The 20,437-nt window shown below is 41.4% G+C and overlaps 1 protein-coding gene across 1 annotated transcript; it reads left to right on the top strand.

Annotated features, from left to right (window-relative positions):
* The first annotated feature begins 960 nt into the window (after positions 1–960).
* On the top strand, positions 961–18,102 carry ccnt2b (cyclin T2b). The gene is made up of 9 exons (XM_061802481.1): positions 961–1,232; positions 1,682–1,763; positions 1,851–1,979; positions 7,591–7,651; positions 7,786–7,848; positions 14,245–14,290; positions 15,913–16,076; positions 16,145–16,215; positions 16,290–18,102. The coding sequence occupies exons 1-9, from the start codon at positions 1,075–1,077 to the stop codon at positions 17,286–17,288; spliced, it is 1,773 nt and encodes a 590-aa protein (XP_061658465.1). The 5' UTR covers positions 961–1,074; the 3' UTR covers positions 17,289–18,102.
* The last annotated feature ends 2,335 nt before the right edge of the window (positions 18,103–20,437 follow it).

The following is a 20,437-nucleotide window of genomic DNA, read 5'->3' as shown; positions in this document are numbered from 1 at the left end:
CGTTTTTAGATCCCGGCCCCTGTGGGGCCTCAGTTGAGGAGGATCATAGAGCCAAAGGGGCGAAATCAAACAAAATCAAAACAGGACATTGGATAAGAAAATATGTCTTCTATTAAACAATCGATACGTTAAAATGAATAACAAATAACTATCAACACTTAAAGTAAAATTCACAAAGACCGTAAAATTGAATTAAAATAACTGAAATGTGCAAACGTTTTCAGAATGACGAAAACCTTTTTAAAAAGGGGGAGGGTGCAATAATTGCTGATACTGTACTTCAATGTTAAGTTTGCATCATTTTGTTGTTTCTGATTTTGGACAACATGTCTGTTCGTAAGGGATTCCTGAATTTTGTGACAGTATCTACGAAGTGTGGGTCTGTGGGGGGGGCAACATGATAATATCACACAGCACCTCGAAATACCAGACATCTGTAGGAAAGAGTGCTGTCCCAAAAGAGCCAAGAGAAGCTTCCCTGGCGCACAAGTGGCGCTGCTGGGATAAAACATCACATGGCCACTAATGACACGGGCTACCCAAGTCCGCGTGACCCCCCCGGCGAGCGGCAACCTGTTGCCATGGTGAGCTGCCCTAGTGGGGAGACACGCCACACGTCACGTCGCCACTTACAGCCACCCTCCTAAAAACGCTCAAGGCAGTCAAGTCATTCACTTCGAGTCCAACTCCATGGTCTCGGCTGCCATCTAACGGTAGAAAGATAACATGGCAAGTATCTCTTCGAGTCATGGATTGTAAATACTAACCCTTTTGATTATATTCCATTAATAATACATCTGTAATGTGTTGTTTGACACTTTATACAGTAGCAAAAACATATAATGAGAATTGGAAAATATGTTTATACTGAGACAAAATTAATCACGAACAAGCTGAGTATAAAATTGAACAAGGGCTTAGCCAGTTGAAGAGGGTAAAAATCAAACATTTGTACCGCCAGCCGCCAGGGAGCGCCACACACCCTTGCTGGCTCACCGGTTTGGAAACCGGTTGGGCCTTTGGTGACGTTCTTCCGGTGCTAGCCGGCCGCTCGGGCTAGGCTGTGGGAGCGTCATGGCGGTGCACCGGGGACCCTCAACGAAATGGCTCTTCACCCGGGACCAGCTTGAAAACACGCCGTCTCGACGTTGCGGGATCGAGGCCGACAGGGAGCTTTCTTACCGACAACAAGCCGCCAACCTCATCCAAGATATCGGCCAGAGGCTCAACGTGTATCCAGTTTGTGGCAGGAGCAAGCTTGCAACTTCTTGGGCTAGCTTGAGTTAGCATTAGCTTGCAAAAATGCTAATATTGCATGTTTTGTTCTACATTTTGACGTATTGAGAAATGAACTATTGTCCGTTTTCATTTATCCTTTTGGCATACATGTCCACGTTAAATATGCAAAGGGGTGTCTCTCACGTAGCTTTAAAACTCATTATTATACAGTGGCATATGGGCCTTCACGCTGGGTTCGCTTTTGTCTTTCATCTTTCATTGTTAGTGATCTCGTAATCGCAGTAAAACCGGATCCCAAGTAGTTAATCCTTTCTTTTTTTGACAAGTACTTTTTTGTTCGCTAAGTTTGAGTTAATGTTTTGTAAAGCACAGCCCTTAACGAGTCCTTTAACTGGTCCCATGTCGTCGTCACGTTTTTTTTTCCCTTTACCTGTGCACCCAGCTCTCAACTGATCATCAACACCGCTATAGTGTACATGCACAGATTTTATATGATTCACTCTTTCACCAAGTTCCACAGAAATGTAAGTATTCCTAAACGAGTGCTGGTTTTAATAACAGTTTCTGCTGTACTGGTAATCGCAGTAATGGACAGACGTATGTCATCCTAGATTATCTCCCAAACAACATTGTTCCTCGCAGCTAAAGTTGAGGAGCAGCCCCGGAAGCTGGAGCATGTCATTAAAATAGCTCACGCCTGCATAAACCCCCAAGAGCCAGCCCTAGACACTAAGAGCAATGTGAGTATGGCATCGGGTTTGCGTGATACATTTGGGTGTGTTTGCATGATTTTGTCTGCTATAAAAGGAGCTTGAACTCACCAGCGGATTCAGACCACAACAAAATGGCATTGTGAATGCACCCCTTAATGTCTCGTGGAAATTCATTAAATAGAGTTATAGTTATAGAATAAAAACATTCTCCAGGTAGAGCTGTAGCTTTGTATCTGTACTATATTCTATAGTGGGTGTCGGGAACCTTTTTGGCTGAGAGAGCCTTAAATGACAAATATTTTAAAATGTAATTTCAACAGAGCTATACAATATTTTAAAAACTAAATACAGGTCTGTCTGCATTTATGTAAGACAATCCCGTTTAGGGTACAGTAAGTCTGAATTCTTTTCAATAACATTGTTGCGCTGTTGCTCACCAATGATGACAAAAGTATTTCTTACCATTAATGCGACAGCTAGTGCTGCACAGTTTTGCTGATGGTTTTGGAGTTTATACATAGATTAAGCTTCATGTAGGTGCTGAGACTTCCATCCGTTCACCGTGAACGTAATTAAATTTGATTTGCCATGATGCTGGTGTGGTGGTGAACAGTTCTAGCGTACAAAGACGTCTTTTATCCGTCCATTTTCTTAGCTGCTTATCCTCACAAGGGTCGCAGGGAGTGCAGCCATCAATGGGCAAGAGGTAGGGTACACCCGGAACTGGTTGCCAGTCACTTGTAGGGCACATCAAGACAAACAGCAACACTCACAATCACACCTCGGGGCAATTTAGAGTGTCCAATTAATGTTGCATGTTTTGGGGATGTGGGAGGAAACCCACACAGATACTGGGAGAACATGCAAACTCCACACAGGCGAGTCCGGGATCGAACCCGGGACCTCAGAACTGTGAGGCCAACGCTTTACCGGCTGAATCATCATTCCACCACATGTCTTTTATTCGTTTGGTTATCTTGTCTTTATGCGAAGTTGGCAAAATGTTTATTTGCAACGTCGAGTACGAATGCTTTGGGATACTGCCGTTGGTAATACCTCTTTCTAATAATGCAATTTCTGGTGCTGTATTGTTTGGCTGATGGCTATATAGTTTGTTTCATACGTCGTTAGATTAAGCTTCATGCAGACGTTGAGACTTTCATCCATTAATCGTGAACATAATTCAATTTGATTTAATTTGCCATCGTGATGGTACGATGGTGAACAGTTCTTTCCGACAAAGGCACGTCTTTTTTTCGTCTGGTACTTCTTTTCCTTTCGGCTTTTCCCATTAGGGTCTCCACAGCGTATTATCTTGTCTTTATGTGAAAAGTTGTCAGAAAGTTCACTAGCAACATCAGTCATGAATGCTTTGGCATTCTCCCCATCTGTGAGTGGCTTTCCGTTTCTCACAATTGCCAACCCACTAACAAAGCTATCTGAATTCCATTCACCTTGTTGGGTCCAAACACAGAATTGCTGCTGACTAGCTTGGACTCTGGACAGTTGCTTTTGATATGCTTTCTTCCTTCTGTCCCCTGGAGGATATTTGGATGCAGACACAGAAAGGCGTGTGTTGATGTGGCGTTTTATATTTGAGCATTTCATCATTGCAATTTTGTCATTACAATTTAGACATGTAGCAGAACCGTCTCTCGCCACAAACACTGTTCAGTCTTGTCGAAAACTGCAATATTGCTAATCTTTTTTTCCTTGTGCGATCTTTGTCAATAGTGTTTCCACAATTAGTAGTTCCAACCGTGTCTGTGTTCGGCCCTTCTGACTGCCACAGCAATCTACTGCAATGTTGCATTGCCTACGCGACAGAATGTCGTTATGAGGACTCTGCGAGCTTTATGCAACCATCAAAAGAGCCAGATATGGCTTAGGGTCCTGAACTTGGTTCTATAGTATTAATTAGTCCATTGAAATAACGGATTGAAGAGTATTTTGCATTAAAGTTTATAGTGAAATATTTTTTTCTGATTTGTTTATTAATTGTTTGTTTTGTGTGTTGTAATTGTTGTTAACTAGGCAATATCACATGATAAGGTGTGATATACTTTTTGAAATGAGAGCTACTTCTTGGGTGCTAGAGCTGGGCAGTATTAAAAACAGGATACAATTAAACAAACTATCACAGTATAGTTTGAATACCTCTCAATAAAGGTGTAGATTAATTTATGTTAATTTTTCATATATTAATACAGAATTTTCCCTTTAAAGGATCCTTGTCTTGGCTGATGTGTGACGTACCATTTAATTTATTTTTCTTCATCAAAAATATTTTTATGTATGCCAGCGGTGTTTAGTGGCAGGTAGAACATTTAAATGCTCTACCAATGTATAGCAAAAATCTCTTTATCCAACTGTTGCTATCATTACAACAGAATAAATGGGCTTCCTCCTAAACCTGTCACGATAATTGCTTTATCAACTTATTGTTCTATAAATGAAATGGCTGCAATAGTTTGCCGTATTTAATAAATTGTCATTGTTATAGAGAGGTGGTGCGGGGAGCACACAGTGAGCCATCCAAGTTGGACTCAGTGAATGCCAGCGACTCAATATACACTTGCCTGTGTTGGCTCCATCAAGTGCTCCACAGCCTTGCTTCATTTGCAGTGTACAGATTCACATAACAGACACTTCAGCCAACGTAAATTTTTTGATGTGTTCACCACCCCAGCCACGAGCTAAAAAGCTAGCCTGCAAGCTAATAAGCTAGGAAACTATTGAATATTTTTCAACATTTCAGAGGCATTGAAAAAATATCATTTAGCGTGATAGCCTATATCTTATACATTTTCGTTACTCGGCACCTAAACGTCGCTGTCGTTGAAGTCATGGGCTGTTCATTGAATGCTGACTGTCCCTTTGAAATTTTTTTTTTTTTTTTTTAATTGGGCATTTTTTTTTTTTTAATTGGGCACCTTTTTAAATTATTTTACATTACCAGGCTGCAGCAACTCAATAATTTAGTATTCAAGTACAGGGGTGTCAAACTCATTTTTGTCACAGGCCACATCCTAGTTATTGCTTCCCTTTAGGGCCGTCATGCCTGTGAACCTATATAAAGAATTATCACATGTAATTAATTTCGCAACAAATTGATGAATTTAATTCAGAAGCCTACAAAACATTTTTTCAATTACTACTATTGACGCCACAATTCAAAAATGGAAGGATGGGCGATATTTCTTTTCAAAGGGGCTGTTGGTCACAAAAAATGCTTGAAGTATCTTAAACGGGAAATCCAGTGCTTTGCATAAACAGTGTATCCAATAGGTCATGTAATATGTACCCTATTTTGACAATGTGATGTTAAATCCTCTCATTTGGATTAGGGTTAGGTTAAGATTTTTATCGGCCATTAGGAATTTTCAGGGACGCTTCCATTTTTGCGAGTCACATGACCTACGTGCGCGGATGTGACATGTAACATGCCCCAACAAAGGCTCAATTACGTTGGGCCACATTATGGCTAGGGCCGATTAATTGGATTTATCCTCGTCTGATAAAGAAATAGCAGTGTCGTTTGGTCCGGAAGACAGAGGAATACTTCCATACAGATTTGAATCTGTGGCTGTAATTAATGTTGAATATTCGTATGGTTCTTCGGGTGGAATGACGCGGAATCTTGACTACTTGGAGGCCTGTGCGTGACGTAAATCCGCAAACAAAGGCCCCCGGAGGCTCCGGGCCAACAGCCGGTGATGGTTCTCCAGACAGGAATGATGCGGAGTCTGATGAGTGAGCTCCGGGGGCGGGCCTTTAGCCGAGCTTCCAGGCGGCAGAGGCCCTGGACGCCGAAGCTCAGCTAAAGGCCTCTGCTGCCGCCAAAGGCGGGCCCTGAGCTCCGGCTCCATGTACCCTGCGATTTGCTGTCAACCAGTTCAGGGTGTACATCGCCTCCTGCCCGATGTCAGCTGGTATAGGCTCCAGCTCTCCCGCAACTCTTGTGAAGATGAGCGGCTCAGAAAATGGATATATATAGTTTTTTATTTGTTCATTTTTACTTTTTTTCAGATTCAGTTTGAATAAATTTTTAGGACAGGTTTTTATTACTTTTTTTTTCTTCCAGAAATGCTGTGTTTTAGCTTAGTTTTTATTAGACTTTATTAGTCAAGGTGCTTTGATCAGCTCAGATGATAATTGGCATTTTTTGCTGATCGGTTTTGATGTCATCATTTGCTGTTCATTGATTGGCTCAGGGAAAGACATTTACTCCATGTCACAGTCGTGTTCTAAATATACCACCGTTTCTCATTTTCTGTGATCACTGGGCTTTATATTTTCAACTGAAATGCAAGTGGATACACTCGTTAGCATGGGGATGAAAACGAGTGGATCGCGCTGACTGTATTATAAAGAAGGGGGGGTGGGTGTTTGTTGGTCACCAGTGCTCAAGACAAGAGTGGACATTCATGTAAGGATTGCTTGAGGTGTGTTAACGTACTTTTAATGTGATACGGCTCACAAACAAGCAACAAAATGTTATGGAGCCAAGTAAGCTAATGCCACCGTTCGTGGTTGTTTGTAAACATACTGCTGCTCTGTTTAACACGATATTGACGAGCACTGAATTCCAACCTTTTTGGAGCCAAGGCACATAACTTAACATGGCAAAAATCTCACAGCACAGCAGACAGACAAAAATGTGAAAGAGTATACACGTTAATTGCTGTATGTACTTACTTCAATGTAATAGTAGATCGTTACTTTGTCTTTCTGTTGCTATACGTCACTGCTATAAATAGATCCACAAGTAAGTATATATTTTTTGAACAGTTAACTACACTAAAGTATATGCAGGAAAGGAACATGTCATTTGAATAGACTTATTGCTCCATCTTGTGATCGAATCAATGATCGGCTATTGGTTTTTTTTTTTTTTTTTTTTTTTTTTTTCTCCAAATTCATTGATCAGTCATCTGTCCCAAAAATCCTTTATTGTGTAAAGCCTAGTTTTTATTAGTTTCAGTATTATTATTTGTATATAAGGTATTTGTCAAGTGAGATATAAAAATTGAAACCAACAAAAATTTGACTTGAAAATGATTTATTAACTTACAGTTGAAAAACCACCACCAAATCAAATTGATTGGCTGCTAGCTATTGATATTTCTAGGTGACACACAGTAATAGATTCCCAAACGGCAGCTTGGGTTCCTTATCTGGAACGTATCCACTGTGCTTCACTGTAGTTCCTGTCAGATGCATTATTCCCACATATAGACATTGTCCATCCATCCATCCATCCATTTTGTACCATTTTTTCGGGTGGGGTAGCAGGGGCAGTAGCTCCAGCAGGGATGCCCAGATTTCCCTTTCCCCGGCCACTTCATCCAGCTCTTCCAGGGAGATCCCGAGGCGTTCACAGGCCAGCCGAGAGACGTAGCCTCTCCAGCGTTTCCTGGGTCGTCCCCTGGGTCTCCTTCCTGTGGGACGTGCCCAGAACACCTCACCAGGGAGGTGTTCGGGAGGCAACTGGATCAATATGCCCCAGCCACCTCCTCTGGCTCCTCTCCTATAGACATTGCATAAAGGGGATTTTATGTTAACCCGGCCCAGAGTGTGGATATGCGACATACAACCTTGAACTTATTGTGTAGTCTGATGCCTTGATATTTTCTAGGCATTCCATCAGCAGTCACAAGAGCTTGTAGCGCTGGAAACCATCGTCCTGCAAACCCTGGGTAAGCTCCAGACACCATCACAGTTTTTTTTAACAGTATGTACTGTCACTACATTAATTACATGCAATGTGTGTTTCCCTTGCAATAAAGCAAACTTCGTTTTAATGGCTGTCTTTTTATCATCTTGATTACAGGTTTTGAAATTACTATCGATCATCCACACACAGATGTTGTAAGGTGCTCCCAGTTGGTACGAGGTAAAGCGTTCTTTGTGGTTTTTTTTGTTGTTGTTTTTGTTTTGTTTTGTTTTTTTAGCTAATGGTGTATTCTTGGTGTAACCTTTTCTAAGTGTAGGTGCCATTTTGGAATCAAGTTTGTCTTTGACAATTGCATGAATTATATTTTAAAACCAAAGATATATCAGGGGTGTCACAGGTTCTCCAGATTCAAATCTCTTTTTGCACACCCTTTGGTGGTAGTGGTGTTACTTACTTTGAGATATTGTCACAGTAGCATTGGATAAATACTTTGAGGCTTAACACTGGGGGCTCTATTTTTGTTGACAGTGCAGCTGCATTTAAAGAAAACTCCAATTGATGAAGTTGAGAAATACATTTAATTTTACAACTACAAACCTATACTTCTGAAATAGTGAACATATGTTTAACTTATTCCTACAAGTTAAAATGTTCATTTTTTTGGACTATAATTTGATACATGGTCGGCACCACAATTAGGGTGCGCAAAGAATTCTGGGAATGATAACAGAATGGCTGTTGTAAAATTAAGTTTTTGCTCTCTGCGGAGCTAAGCTAGCCACTTGTGAGTAATTTATCGTCAACGAAAAAGTTAAAAATGCCACACTCCGCTTCTTTGGAATGCATTTTCCAATCACGATAGAATGCAAAAAGGGAGTAAAGCATTCACAACTTTCCCCAAAATATCTAGTTGAGAAAACTGTGGGAGGATGTGGCCAGAAGAGTTGAGCTGCCAAAAGATCTACAGTTGTTCAAAGCATTTGATTGCTCTGTCTGGGTATAAACAACAGCTCATATCCAATGCAGTGACATCTTTCCTCAAAAAGAGCCTAAACACCCACGTGTCACAAACGAAAAACTAAGCTAAAAGACTTGAAAGACAAATGGCGCTGACCGCATATCTTGATTAGAAACATTATCATCAGCTGTTGTAAACAAACCATCGCCACTGGACAGTAATAGGTGAAAAATTGTAAAATATGAACGCAAATAACTTGACACTATTATTACTGAATACATTTATAATATTGGGCAAAACAACCAAGTATACTGAATACTTTTGTAACATCCGGCAAAACAAACATTGGCAACAGCAGAAATAAAACTGAGTTCTTTACAACATATGTTCTCATTCTCAGACGTCATTTACAAGCAGTAGCTACAAATACACCACTAAAAATGACCAACTCGAGTTTCTTCCCACCTGTCATCTTCATCCTCATTTCTTGTTTCTTCCACTTGCTCTCCTCATTTTCCTGATCCCACTCGGGCTCGAACTGAAATGGCTGAAGAGCCTTAATTGGTGCCAGGGCCTGCCACTGTGGCTACTGCTAAAAACTATTCCGTGCATTGGGCACATCCACATTTTACATCACCACCCAGAATACACTACGATGAAAAAACAATGGCGGACTATTTTGAAATTACGATGTGTAAAAATACAAAATCTGGAAAGGATTCTCGAATGTTGTATCTTACTCAAGTCGAAAGAGATCATGTATACAAAACGTGATTGAAAACGGACTTCACTTTAAGTGTAAAAACTGACACACCTTGATGTTTGTGCAAGTGCAAGATGTGCGGTGCTTTTGCCAATTTGGCAGACTCGTTTTCGCCAAAGCTGGGTGGTGTCGGCACAGCGAGGGTGTGGTCTGTCATCCACCCAGTACATGTGGCAATTTGATAATGGGGGGGGGGTCTATTTTCAATTGACCCCTCCGTGGATATTGCGGAATCCGCGTCACTGACCAATCCGAGGCCAGAGATCTGCATAGACCAAAGCCCGTTTTTGCTCCCGCCATTTTCTCTGACAACATTGAATGGTCCAGTATAGGTTTAGTTAGCGTTTTATCGCGTATTTGGGTTATTTAACAAAAAATATGGTTAAGAGGTGTAGTCACGGACTTTGTAATAGTGACGACAGGTATCCTGAAAGGCTAGTTGGTGGAGTTCGATTCGTACCCTTTCCAAAACCGAAGACCCAGTACGAAAAATGCCTTCGGTGGATCAAACTTTGTGGAAGACCGCATCATCAACTAAATCCATCTAATATCAACCGGAACACATATGTTTGCACGAAGGTATGCCCTATATTTGATTTTCAATACATGTCTCGTATAAATGAATTTGAAGTTCTTCGCTAGATAACACTGCTGGATGTGAACGATTGACACACTTATTCTTTGTTGAGCGATATTTAGCCATGATCGGACTGCACAAACGTATTGATTTCTTGCTGGCTCGCGACCGAAGCTTAACCAGACTGTGTTTGCACGAAGATATGCCCAAAATTTGATTTTTAATCCACGTCTCGTATAAATGAATGAGACGTTCTCCGCTAGCATAAAATGCTACGTGTGAACGATTGACACACTTATTCTTTGTTGAGCGATATTTAGCGATGATCGGACTGTACAAACGTATTGATTTCTTGCTGGCTCGCGGCCAGAATCTTAACCAGACTGTGTTTGCACAAAGATATGCCCTAAATTTGATTTTTAATCCACGTCTCGTATAAATGAATGAGACGTTCATCGCTAGCATAACACTGCTAGGTGTGAACGATTGACACACTTATTCTTTGTTGAGCGATATTTAGCAATGATCGGACTGCACAAACGAATTGATTTCTTGCTGGCTCGCGGCCAGAAGCTTAACCAGACTGTGTTTGCACGAAGATATGGCCTAAATTTAATTTTTAATACACGTCTCGTATAAATGAATGACACGTTCTCCGCTAGCATAACATTGCTACGTGTGAATGATTGAATGAAATCAGAAGCATGGCGTCTCTCTCAGTTAAGAATGTATTGTATTTAGAATCTAATATATCGTTGATTTGAATGAAATCAAAAGCATGGAGTCTGTCTCAGTTCAGAATGTATTGTATTGTATTTGCCATTTTTACTGTTTGTCTTACGTCAGCGCATGTGGCGTGACGTCACTTCAAGAGGCGTGGTTAAGTGCCCTGTACGGAGGGGTCAATTCATGTAGGCACCTGTGTCGCTACATATTGGCAGACCTGTCTATGTCGGGCTGAGCAGTGTTGCTGTAGTGAGCGTGTGCCCTTGGAGATGCCCATGACGGAGAGAGATTTTGGTGTCAGAAAGTCCATCTAAACTTAAGCCTACTGGGACCACGTCTAGGTTTTGGCACAGGTGATCTAATGTGATTTTGGTGATTGTGATCACACTTGAGCTCCATGGACACGTAGTGAATGATGGGCTTTTTTCAACACTGGGCATTTGACTCTTAATCATTATAAAACTCAAATGTATTCCATGCTTTTTATAGTTAGCCTTATTGTACTTTTTAAATCATCTCAAGTATTTGCTAACATGCAGTTATGGAGCTGGGTGTATTGATCATCTGAGGGGCACTCGGACACATTTAAGTTACCACTGAATTTTCACCAGCTCATTCTGTATTTAAAAAGGATATCCAGCTGATATTTCATTCTCCAGTTATGCACAGGTCGCTGTCATCGTCTTCTGTCTGGAGAAATGTCTCCAAAAAGGGAATTAGACAACCCACTTTAATTGTACAAGAGTGAAATCAGCAGCAGTGATGACAACACCACTGTTGACACCCCATTTTAAATCTGCTGGGGGCATCTCAGTCTAAAAAATAACTAAAACCAGGTCCAGCCCACCTCATCCCACAGTTATGCCAAGCGCAACACTTGATTTGCGCAAGTCACATAAATAGAGCCTCAGACGTCCACCACTGGTCAGGACTAAAATTAAAAATAAAATTGTGATGCCATGTTTGGTGCAGTTCACTTGACAGTCAGACTGTCATTTTTCTCATAAATACTCATAAATTCACAACTTCATTTCACATCTTGTGCATCCATTCACCTCTTGGCCACTGAGAGATGCTTGCATGTGGTTTGCGTTGTATGGGTGGGAGCTGCATTTGACAAAACAGTAGTGAAATGGCAACTCACCAAGCAGTCATGGCAGCAGTAGCTTGACAACTTCTACTTTTATATCTATTTGGGGTCATTTTGGATTTCCCCTGTAAATCCCAAACTTAACAAATCGACACTCAGACCATGGTAGGCAATACCAACATGAAAGATGGTTTATCACAATGCTGCAAATATTGCCCTTAATTACCGTAATTTCTTGAAAATAATGTGCAATTATTTGCCCAAAATATTTTCAAAAAGTCAATGGAGTGCATTATATTTAGGTATTTTTAGGTATCACATTTTATACTCTTATACAGCTACATAGAGTGGTTAAAAAATAGGTATACATATAAATTTCAGTATGATATTCGATGTCTTATGTTACAGATTTATATATATATTACTGTAATGTGCGCCACCAACCTGAACGCTGAAATCCTGAGGGAGAGCTTTGTATTTTACAATTGTTAGCATTGTATATTTGTTGCTACTGCACCAAACATCATAAACGACTGCCGCTGAGTTTGTTTTATCTTAAACGAAGACAAAAAATGTCGACTACAACGGTTAGTTGTACAGCCGCTTTTAAAAGAAATGTTTCACCACTCTTGACGATCACGCGGCCAAACCACAAGCAAAACAACGTAAGCTGAAACTACGTAGTACAATTTTAAGATCATTTAATAAAAAAAGGGGGGGGAGGGTAGCGCACACAATTGAAATGCTCGCTTTTCTTAAAAGTGCCCATTACACTCATTTCTACTTAGTTTGAGCTTTCGTTTTGATCGTAACCTGACGCAATGAAGAGCGACTACAGATTGTAGCTGAACGGGGGGCAAGAGGCTGCATTATTAGCATGGACCTTCCCCTCAAAGCGCTGACAATAATGAGAAATAAAGGGAACCCTGACTCTTGGGATTCAAAAAATGTTTCCTCACAAACGCCATGGATGGCTCAGAGGATGACATGCTGTGGCAGGAGGATGGGATCACTGTTCATGAATGTAGGAGGCACCAGAACTGAATCAATTCATCAATAATTAGTTTGACAGCGATGTACCAAAAGTAGCTACGATGGATATAGTTTATTTATTTAAGACTGTAATATGTGTTATCAACTATTAATAAAATGTTATGCCATCGTTGAGCATTTATTTGAGTTGGTTCTGGTCTGTCCCGAGATTATATTACCACTACATCAGCACATGCACAGTGATTATTAATGATTGTTGTACAGACAGTTTTTGAAAAACAAAGTACAAATGTAGCAAAATAGAAATAGATCATTCCTAATATTTAGACAATATGGATAGGAGCAAATTGGTGGTGGGCATTATCCTTCAGGACGCATTATAATCGAGAAATTACAGAATATGTTAAAAAGATGGCAAATAGTAACCCTAACAAATAAATATTGTGTACATATTCATATACTTTACATTTTTAATATGGTGCTGTTATGTTTTTACTTCAGTACCATATTTTCACTACCCTAAGCCACGGTGTTAATTGCGGGTGCCATTTCTACATTTTACCACATACACAACGTGCACCGTATTATTAGGCGCAGGCATGGTAAAACATATGCTAACTTAAAAACAAATTAATTTTTATTTTTGCAAGCAGAAGAACAAGCTTACAATCCCCCACACACCTGAAGTGTAGGCAAGTCATTAGTCAACATGTCATGCAGAATCATGGTGTCATATCGAAATTAAAATAATCATACTGCAGCAAATGGAGTAGACTCACTAGCAAATAATAAAACAACAAAAACAATGACTGAAGAAATAATTAGCACAAAATATGCACTTTGAACACTATTTTACATCCTTAGTGCGGCAAAGCATGCTGGGAGCGCTATAATACAATATTGTATCGTCCCTGCGAGGTTGGAATTGAATTGCAACCTAAAGAATCGACATAGAATCCAGTCGTGAAGTTCTAAACAATGCCCACCTCTATGTTTGAAGTATCCCTCCCAAAAATGCTATCTGCTTGGTTGAAGCCAAAATGTTTTTTTTTTTTTTTTTTTTTTAAACTTAGAGTACTGGCTACAATGTCATGAAAAGTTCCAAATATTATTATGAAATTAAAGGTGCAGCCCCCCATCCCCCGATTGTCATTTTGAAGCTGGTCCGTGTACTATGTTTAGCGTTCACATTTGAACTCAAGTGCTCTGAACTGTATCCATGTTTACTTGCAAGTACACCAAGATCTCCACGCAGGGTTTCTCAACCCACTAGTCTGGTGTGCACTAGTGTTAGGGTCATAGCGTTCACACTTGACTAAATGAGCTGCACCAGAGTTTGTTTGAACCGCACCTAACATGAGCATCGCGAATGTAGCTAAATATGCCGTTTGTTTCTTTTTGCGGACATGAGGCTGGGAAAATGAAACCGTGACACCCCCAAAGACCATGACTGTGTTGCAGCAACCCATTAACTGGCTTCTAAAATCAACTTTCTCCTTCCTTTACAGCAAGCAAGGATTTGGCACAGACTTCCTATTTCATGGCTACCAACAGGTTATTATCCTGTTCCCATTATTGCACTTTAATGGCACACTATAGCTTCCTGTTCTGCAAGGACCCCTTCCTGTGTCCATCACCCTGTGTGCAGCTGGACCCTGGAAATCCAGAACCGGCCAGGCTGCTGTATGCGGTGTATTGTACAAGGGCTTTGACACAGAGGGGTTGAATGCACAGCGTGGAATGTAGTGGTGTCCTTTACCTCTCACGGTTGTTTGGTACACAGTGCATAGGTTAAAAACACTCAGATGGTAGCCTGAGTAGAGTTTTGATGAGAATTGCCTTTTATTTTTTTAACACCCGAAATGAACCAACATATGCCCACCAGACTACACTGCAAACTTAACATGGCTTCCTCTGTGGGCATGAGAGGACCATTCATGTCCTCAGTTTTGTTTTTTGAAGCACTTTCAAGATGACGACTTAAAACAGATTTTATGGTGCACATCCAAAATGGATGTTTTTGAAGGGAGTTCTCATAATCTCAACACAGCCTTTTTGGATATGCAGTAAAAGACTAAAAGATCGAATGTCCTTTTTCTCCACTATTGTATTACTCTGGTCAATCAGGGTGTGCTTGACTCCTAAAGTATGATATTGCCTAATGTAAATGAACCTTGCCAAGCCCAAACAGGAGGTTGGCTCTGGCACACGTACACCCACCTGTGTCCGACTGTCTCAAATGAATGTGCTTTTTCCTCCTGAACGTCAAATTGGCAATGACAACCACCACCTTGAATCACATATTGACACAGGCTGTACGTACGCAGGAATTTGGACTTAAATCCTACTTAATAATACTTGATGCACAAATCTGGGATTTATTCGTCGGCTTCCTTGAATTTATTCTTACTCTGCAAACAAATTTAGAACCTTGTCAGACTCTGAATGTGCACGCTAGTGAGAAGAAAACTGCCCGGTAGCCACATATCATGAACCTGATGGGGATTTTGCACATACACTGAAATTGTGCCCAGAGTAAGAATATTTCTTACATTCAAAAATGAATGAGGCCCATTGTGACTTCCCAATCGTATGAGGCGTGAGTGAGTCAACTCCCCAATTTAAGGCTTTCCCCGTACTTTGCTGACGACATAAAGTTTGCAGTGGAGTTTAGGATTGTGGGTCTAGGAGTTATAAAAGGCTTCACTTCCAATTTTTTTCAGCCTCACATTCCACATGACCCATTCCTGGTCACTTAAAGAATGAACTGATTGAGAAACAACATTTTTAACATTGAGGAACACCATAATTAAAGTCATTTAGCAATAAATCTTAGTGTTGAGTTGAACCCTTGTTTATGTGATGTAGACTGATTACCTGTGTATTCCAGATGAAGCCATTTTTCCATCAAACAGTACAGTTTGGTTTTGCCCCATTATTGAAAGTTGTATTTTCATCATGTACCTGCAGGCTTTCGTCAGGATACTAAACTTGTTCACTTTTTTTTGATTAGTGTATACACACACACCCTGTGAGTGAGACAAGCCTGTACTGTGTAGACCAAATTAAGTGTTCTGCTTTGGTGGAATCATGTGTTGTTTTGATCAAAGACATCGTCTTTCAGAAGGTGTTAGCTGACGTGTCTTTTGTGCCATTGTCCTCCTCTTCCCCGACAGTTTGCACCTCACCACGTTCTGCCTGCAGTATCGGCCCACAGTGGTCGCCTGCGTCTGTATCCATCTTGCGTGCAAGTGGTCAAACTGGGAGATCCCTGTGTCGACCGATGGCAAGCACTGGTGGGAGTACGTGGACCGCACGGTAACCCTGCAGCTGCTGGACGGTGAGGGCACTGTTTAAGGAACGATGTGTCCGGGAACCACCCCTTGATCCCGTTCTTTTTGTTTGTAGAGCTCACACATGAGTTCCTTCAGATCCTGGAGAAGACGCCCAGCAGGCTGAAGAGGATCCGAAACTGGAGGGTATGTGGACATAGTGTTTTTGCAAGGTGTTTATTTGTCGTGTTGCAACATGTTGAATTGTTGTTCTTTTTCAGGCCATTCAAGCTGCTAAGAAGCCAAAGACAGAAGGTCCTTCTGTGGACGGCGCATTCCAGGGGGCATCATTAGACAACCTCCCTAGTGTCGCCAGCTCCTTCTTCCCTTCCACCTCCACGTCAGACTCCACCGAGATGTCCCTGGGTGCCATATCGGGCGCCTATGCCTCCTATCAGCCGCTCGGTGACCCTTTCTCCCAGCCCCCCCATTCGGACTTAACTGTGTTGAAGCACGAACACAAAACTGCAGGCGGTTCTGCCAGTAAACCCCAACAGCTCGCTGGAAATCCAGCTCCTTTTTTGCGGCCGCAGAAAGTTTTAACTCTGGAAAAGTACAGAGAGAAACACGCAGCGGAGCTCGCTCTGCAGAACGGCATCAAGGAGGAGGCCAGCACAGACATGTACACACCGCCACCCGCCGCTCCCTCGCACCACCACAAGAAGCGCTGCCAGCCTCTGGCAGGCAGCCAGCCAGGTGAAGGCAGGCGAGAGAAATCGAGCTCCAAAAAGACTCGGGTGCCCGCTTCTTTCTCAGAGAACGGCTCGGCCACTAGCGAGGAGCTCAAAATGAGGATCAAGGTGTCATCGGAGCGCCATGGCACCTCCGACCCAGGTAAAGACAAGCACAAGGAGCATGCAAGCCACCGCCACTCCAAACACAGCCACTCCCACCCGTATTCCCTTGGCGCCAGTTGCCGGGTGGATGCCGCTTCTGTGTCCCAGCGACCTCCAGGCGGCGATTGTAGCTCGGCGTTTTCTCGAAAGAGGCCTCACCCCAACGTAGGCCACCACCACCACCACCACTCGTCCAAGAGCAGCAGATGCTCAAAGGCGGCCATTAGCTCAGTCCACTACTCTGATAGCAGCCAGAGGATGATGGAGCACCACGGTCACGATGGTACCAACGGGCTGCTGACGGCCAACGGCCAACACACAGACTACAAAGACACTTTCGACATGCTGGACTCTTTACTAAGTGCCCAAGGAATGAACTTATAACCTCCAGTGTTGTTCCCACTGCCATATTACAGCATTGAATAGACTTTTGTTTTGGGTTTTTTTTTTTAAATGTCTTAAATTATATGAATTTCTCACTGTCCACACTGCTGGTAATTCTTGTGAAGCTGTCCAATGTAACAGCATGATGCATCAAGCTGTGTGTGACGACAAAACAAACAAAAAAAAAACATTTTCTTTTCACAATTTTAATGTGCATGTTTGAAGTTTTAAAACAAAGGGAAGCCGCAATAGCTATGAGTGCTTGCAGCCATCACAGCAGTTTACACAGTTAATTTATGTTCTTCTAATGTTCCACTAAAAATCTCAGGTCATAAACATTTTTAATATAAGAACAAATCTTTTGGGTTTTCGTACCTACTTGTGCGGAGACTCACTGCCTTGTCCGATATGCAGACATCAGAAACTTGGTATCTCTCTGGGGCACAGTCTGCTTATTATTTTTGTAGTGATAATTTTTTTCCCCCTTACAATCCTCCCTAAGCAGCGCATGAGCTCCACAAGTAGACCCAGAGTTTAGATCTGCAATTGAAGCTGATGTAACATCTGTGAAGAGTGCTTTTCTGATCTATCGGCTGAAATTGCTCGAGGCCTTTTAATTGTACTGCAACCCACCACTCCCTCCACGGGTGTGATAAATGTAATTGTCCGAAAATACCAACGTCTGTTACAAGATGGTGTAAATAGGACTGCAGTTCACATTTACAGTTGTTGGCCAACGCCTTTGATGTCTGTTGAAATCTTATGCAGGCAGTTCTCTTCAACTTGTGTATTGGGAACCCAAATAAAGGTGTTAAAAGTGACTTATTTTGTTCGCTGCGCCTTTTGTCGTCAAATACGTGAACAAGGTGAATTATATGCTTGCACTGAAACATGGATCACTTCACAACATAAATTCATGCCTCACTGTGCATATTTTAAGCCCAGCAAGTGAATGTGAGAGCAAGCGCTAAATCATGCAGATGGTTTAATCCTGGCCTCCTAATGTTGGATTTACTCCCTATTGAATTTAAGCCTTTGCTTGCTTGCACATGGATGATTTAAAAAAAAAAAAAATTCTCACGAGGTGCCTGCACAGTTTACATTGATGTCAAGCCCACAGCATTGACTGAAGAAAATCAAGAAAACATCGGGAAATATTTGAAATGGTTTAATACATCATCTCTCGCTCTCTTTGTGGGGTTCACATTAAAAAAAAAATAAACCTACACCTCCAAGTATAGTTGTGCATCTAATTTTAAGTATGACTGAAGAGACAATGGTGGACATTTTTAGCGCAAGTGATCCATCTGGACTGTGGCATAATGGTGGGAGGCTGCCAATTGATTTTCAGCAGCAAGCAAGAGGCGAACTCAACACCCACTTCCTACGAATGATCCACATAGAAGGATGAGGAAGGCCACCTGGAAACGCAACTAGCACATGGGAAAATTGCCTCAAAGACGTGTGCGTGTTTATATAAATACCAAACTGTTCATGGATGCTTGGATGAAGTTGCTCTCGGAGGATGTTTTGGTCCCATTCTTTATTCTTGGCTGTGTTTTTAGGCAAAAATGTGAGCGAGCCCAGAGGAGCAATTCCGCACATGAATGGTCTTTGGATGCTTTACTGTTGGCATAACACAGGACTGATGGTCACGCTCACCTTTCTTCTCTGGGCAAGCTTTTTTCCGGATGCCTGAAACAATCAGAAATAGAGCATTCATCAGAGAAAATTACTTTACAATCCCAGTACCTTTTGAAGAATATCAGTCAGTCCCTGATGTTTTTCCTGAAGAGAAGCGGTTTTTTTGCTGCCCTTCTTGACACCAGGTCATCCTCCCAGTGTCTTCGACTAATTGTGCGTTGTAGATGCACTCACACCCACTTTGCTGTCATTCCTGAGCAAGCTGCGTAGTGGTGGTGACCCAATCCCGCAGCTGAGTGAACATTAGGAAACAGTCCTGGCATTTGCTAGACTTTCTTGTGTGCCCTGAAGCCTCTTCTTCCCAGGAATTGAACCTTGGTTGATTGAGGTGCAATAGCAGCAATATATTTGCCCGTAAAGCCCATTTTTTGCATCACAATGTCAACAGCACGTTTCCTTGCTGGTAGCCATCATTAACAGAGGAAGAACAATGATTTCAAACCACCACCCTCCTTTTGAAGCTGTTATTCCAACTCAATCAGCACAACAATCTCAAAGCAAATTGATTTGTATAACGCATTTCTTGCACAAGCTAACTCAATGGGTTTTAACGTGATTAAAAGCATTCAAATACATAAATAAAAACATTAGAAAGAGTACAATTAAAACACTTTTTAGTGCAAGAAGAGCACTGCAAAGTGGAAGAACTCTAAAACGCATGAGGGAAATAAAAAGTTTTTAATCTGGATTTGTCAACACTCACCCTTAGGGCTGTTGTCACCTCTGGTGGCAATTTAATCCATGTGTGTGCAGCATAATAGCTCAATGCTGCTTCACCAATGTTTGCTTTGGACTCTGCACACCATTATTAGACCTGAGTTAGTCGATCTCAGAGCCCTACTGGGTTTGTATTCCATTAGCATTTCTTTCATATATTGAGGACCTAAACCAATTAGTGATTTATAGACCAGTAGCAGAACTTTAAAATCTATTCTAAAACTGACTGAAAGACAGCATAAAGACTTGGAGTTATAATAAAAGGCAGTTTTAAGTAATTGATTTCATATGACTGTTGAAAGTCAAGTCGGAATCAATCAGCAAAGTTTTGGATTTGGTCTTTGCTTTTAAAAGATAGAGAGTCCAGGTGTTTCCTAACAGCAATTCTCTTTTCTTTTTTGACAAAAACAATTGTCTCAGTTTTGTTGTTATTTAGCAGCAGCGACTTTCAGAGCTTTAGGAAACTCGCCAGACTCAAGTGAGCAATTTATTATTTGTTGCAAGTCAGCTAGGAATGATTTCAGAATAGTTTTGTAAAAGTCAGATTGTATTGAGTCAAGACAGCTCGTTTATGGTTTCAACTGCTGAACAGTTTTCTCTACAGTTTTTTGGTCAATTGTATCAAATTCTGACAAGTTAATCGAGTTTTCCCTGGGTGGCCTCAGATGTAGAACCATTTTATCATTTTGCTTATTTGACATTTGACCTGATGGATTGTAATTTTTCAC

The sequence above is a fragment of the Syngnathoides biaculeatus genome, chromosome 2, assembly GCF_019802595.1.
Source record: "Syngnathoides biaculeatus isolate LvHL_M chromosome 2, ASM1980259v1, whole genome shotgun sequence".
Taxonomy (NCBI): Eukaryota; Metazoa; Chordata; class Actinopteri; order Syngnathiformes; family Syngnathidae; genus Syngnathoides; species Syngnathoides biaculeatus.
The sequence above is the reverse complement of the archived record's forward strand: the minus strand, read 5'-3'. Positions and strand labels throughout refer to the sequence as shown.

Excerpts from the sequence above, each read along its gene's own strand:
- ccnt2b (XM_061802481.1), top strand. The coding sequence starts at position 1,075 with ATGGCGGTGCACCGGGGACCCTCAACGAAATGGCTCTTCACCCGGGAC. Across the intron at positions 7,849-14,244 it reads GTGCTCCCAGTTGGTACGAG|CAAGCAAGGATTTGGCACAG; the intron begins GTAAAGCGTTCT and ends CTTCCTTTACAG. Across the intron at positions 14,291-15,912 it reads TATTTCATGGCTACCAACAG|TTTGCACCTCACCACGTTCT; the intron begins GTTATTATCCTG and ends CTTCCCCGACAG.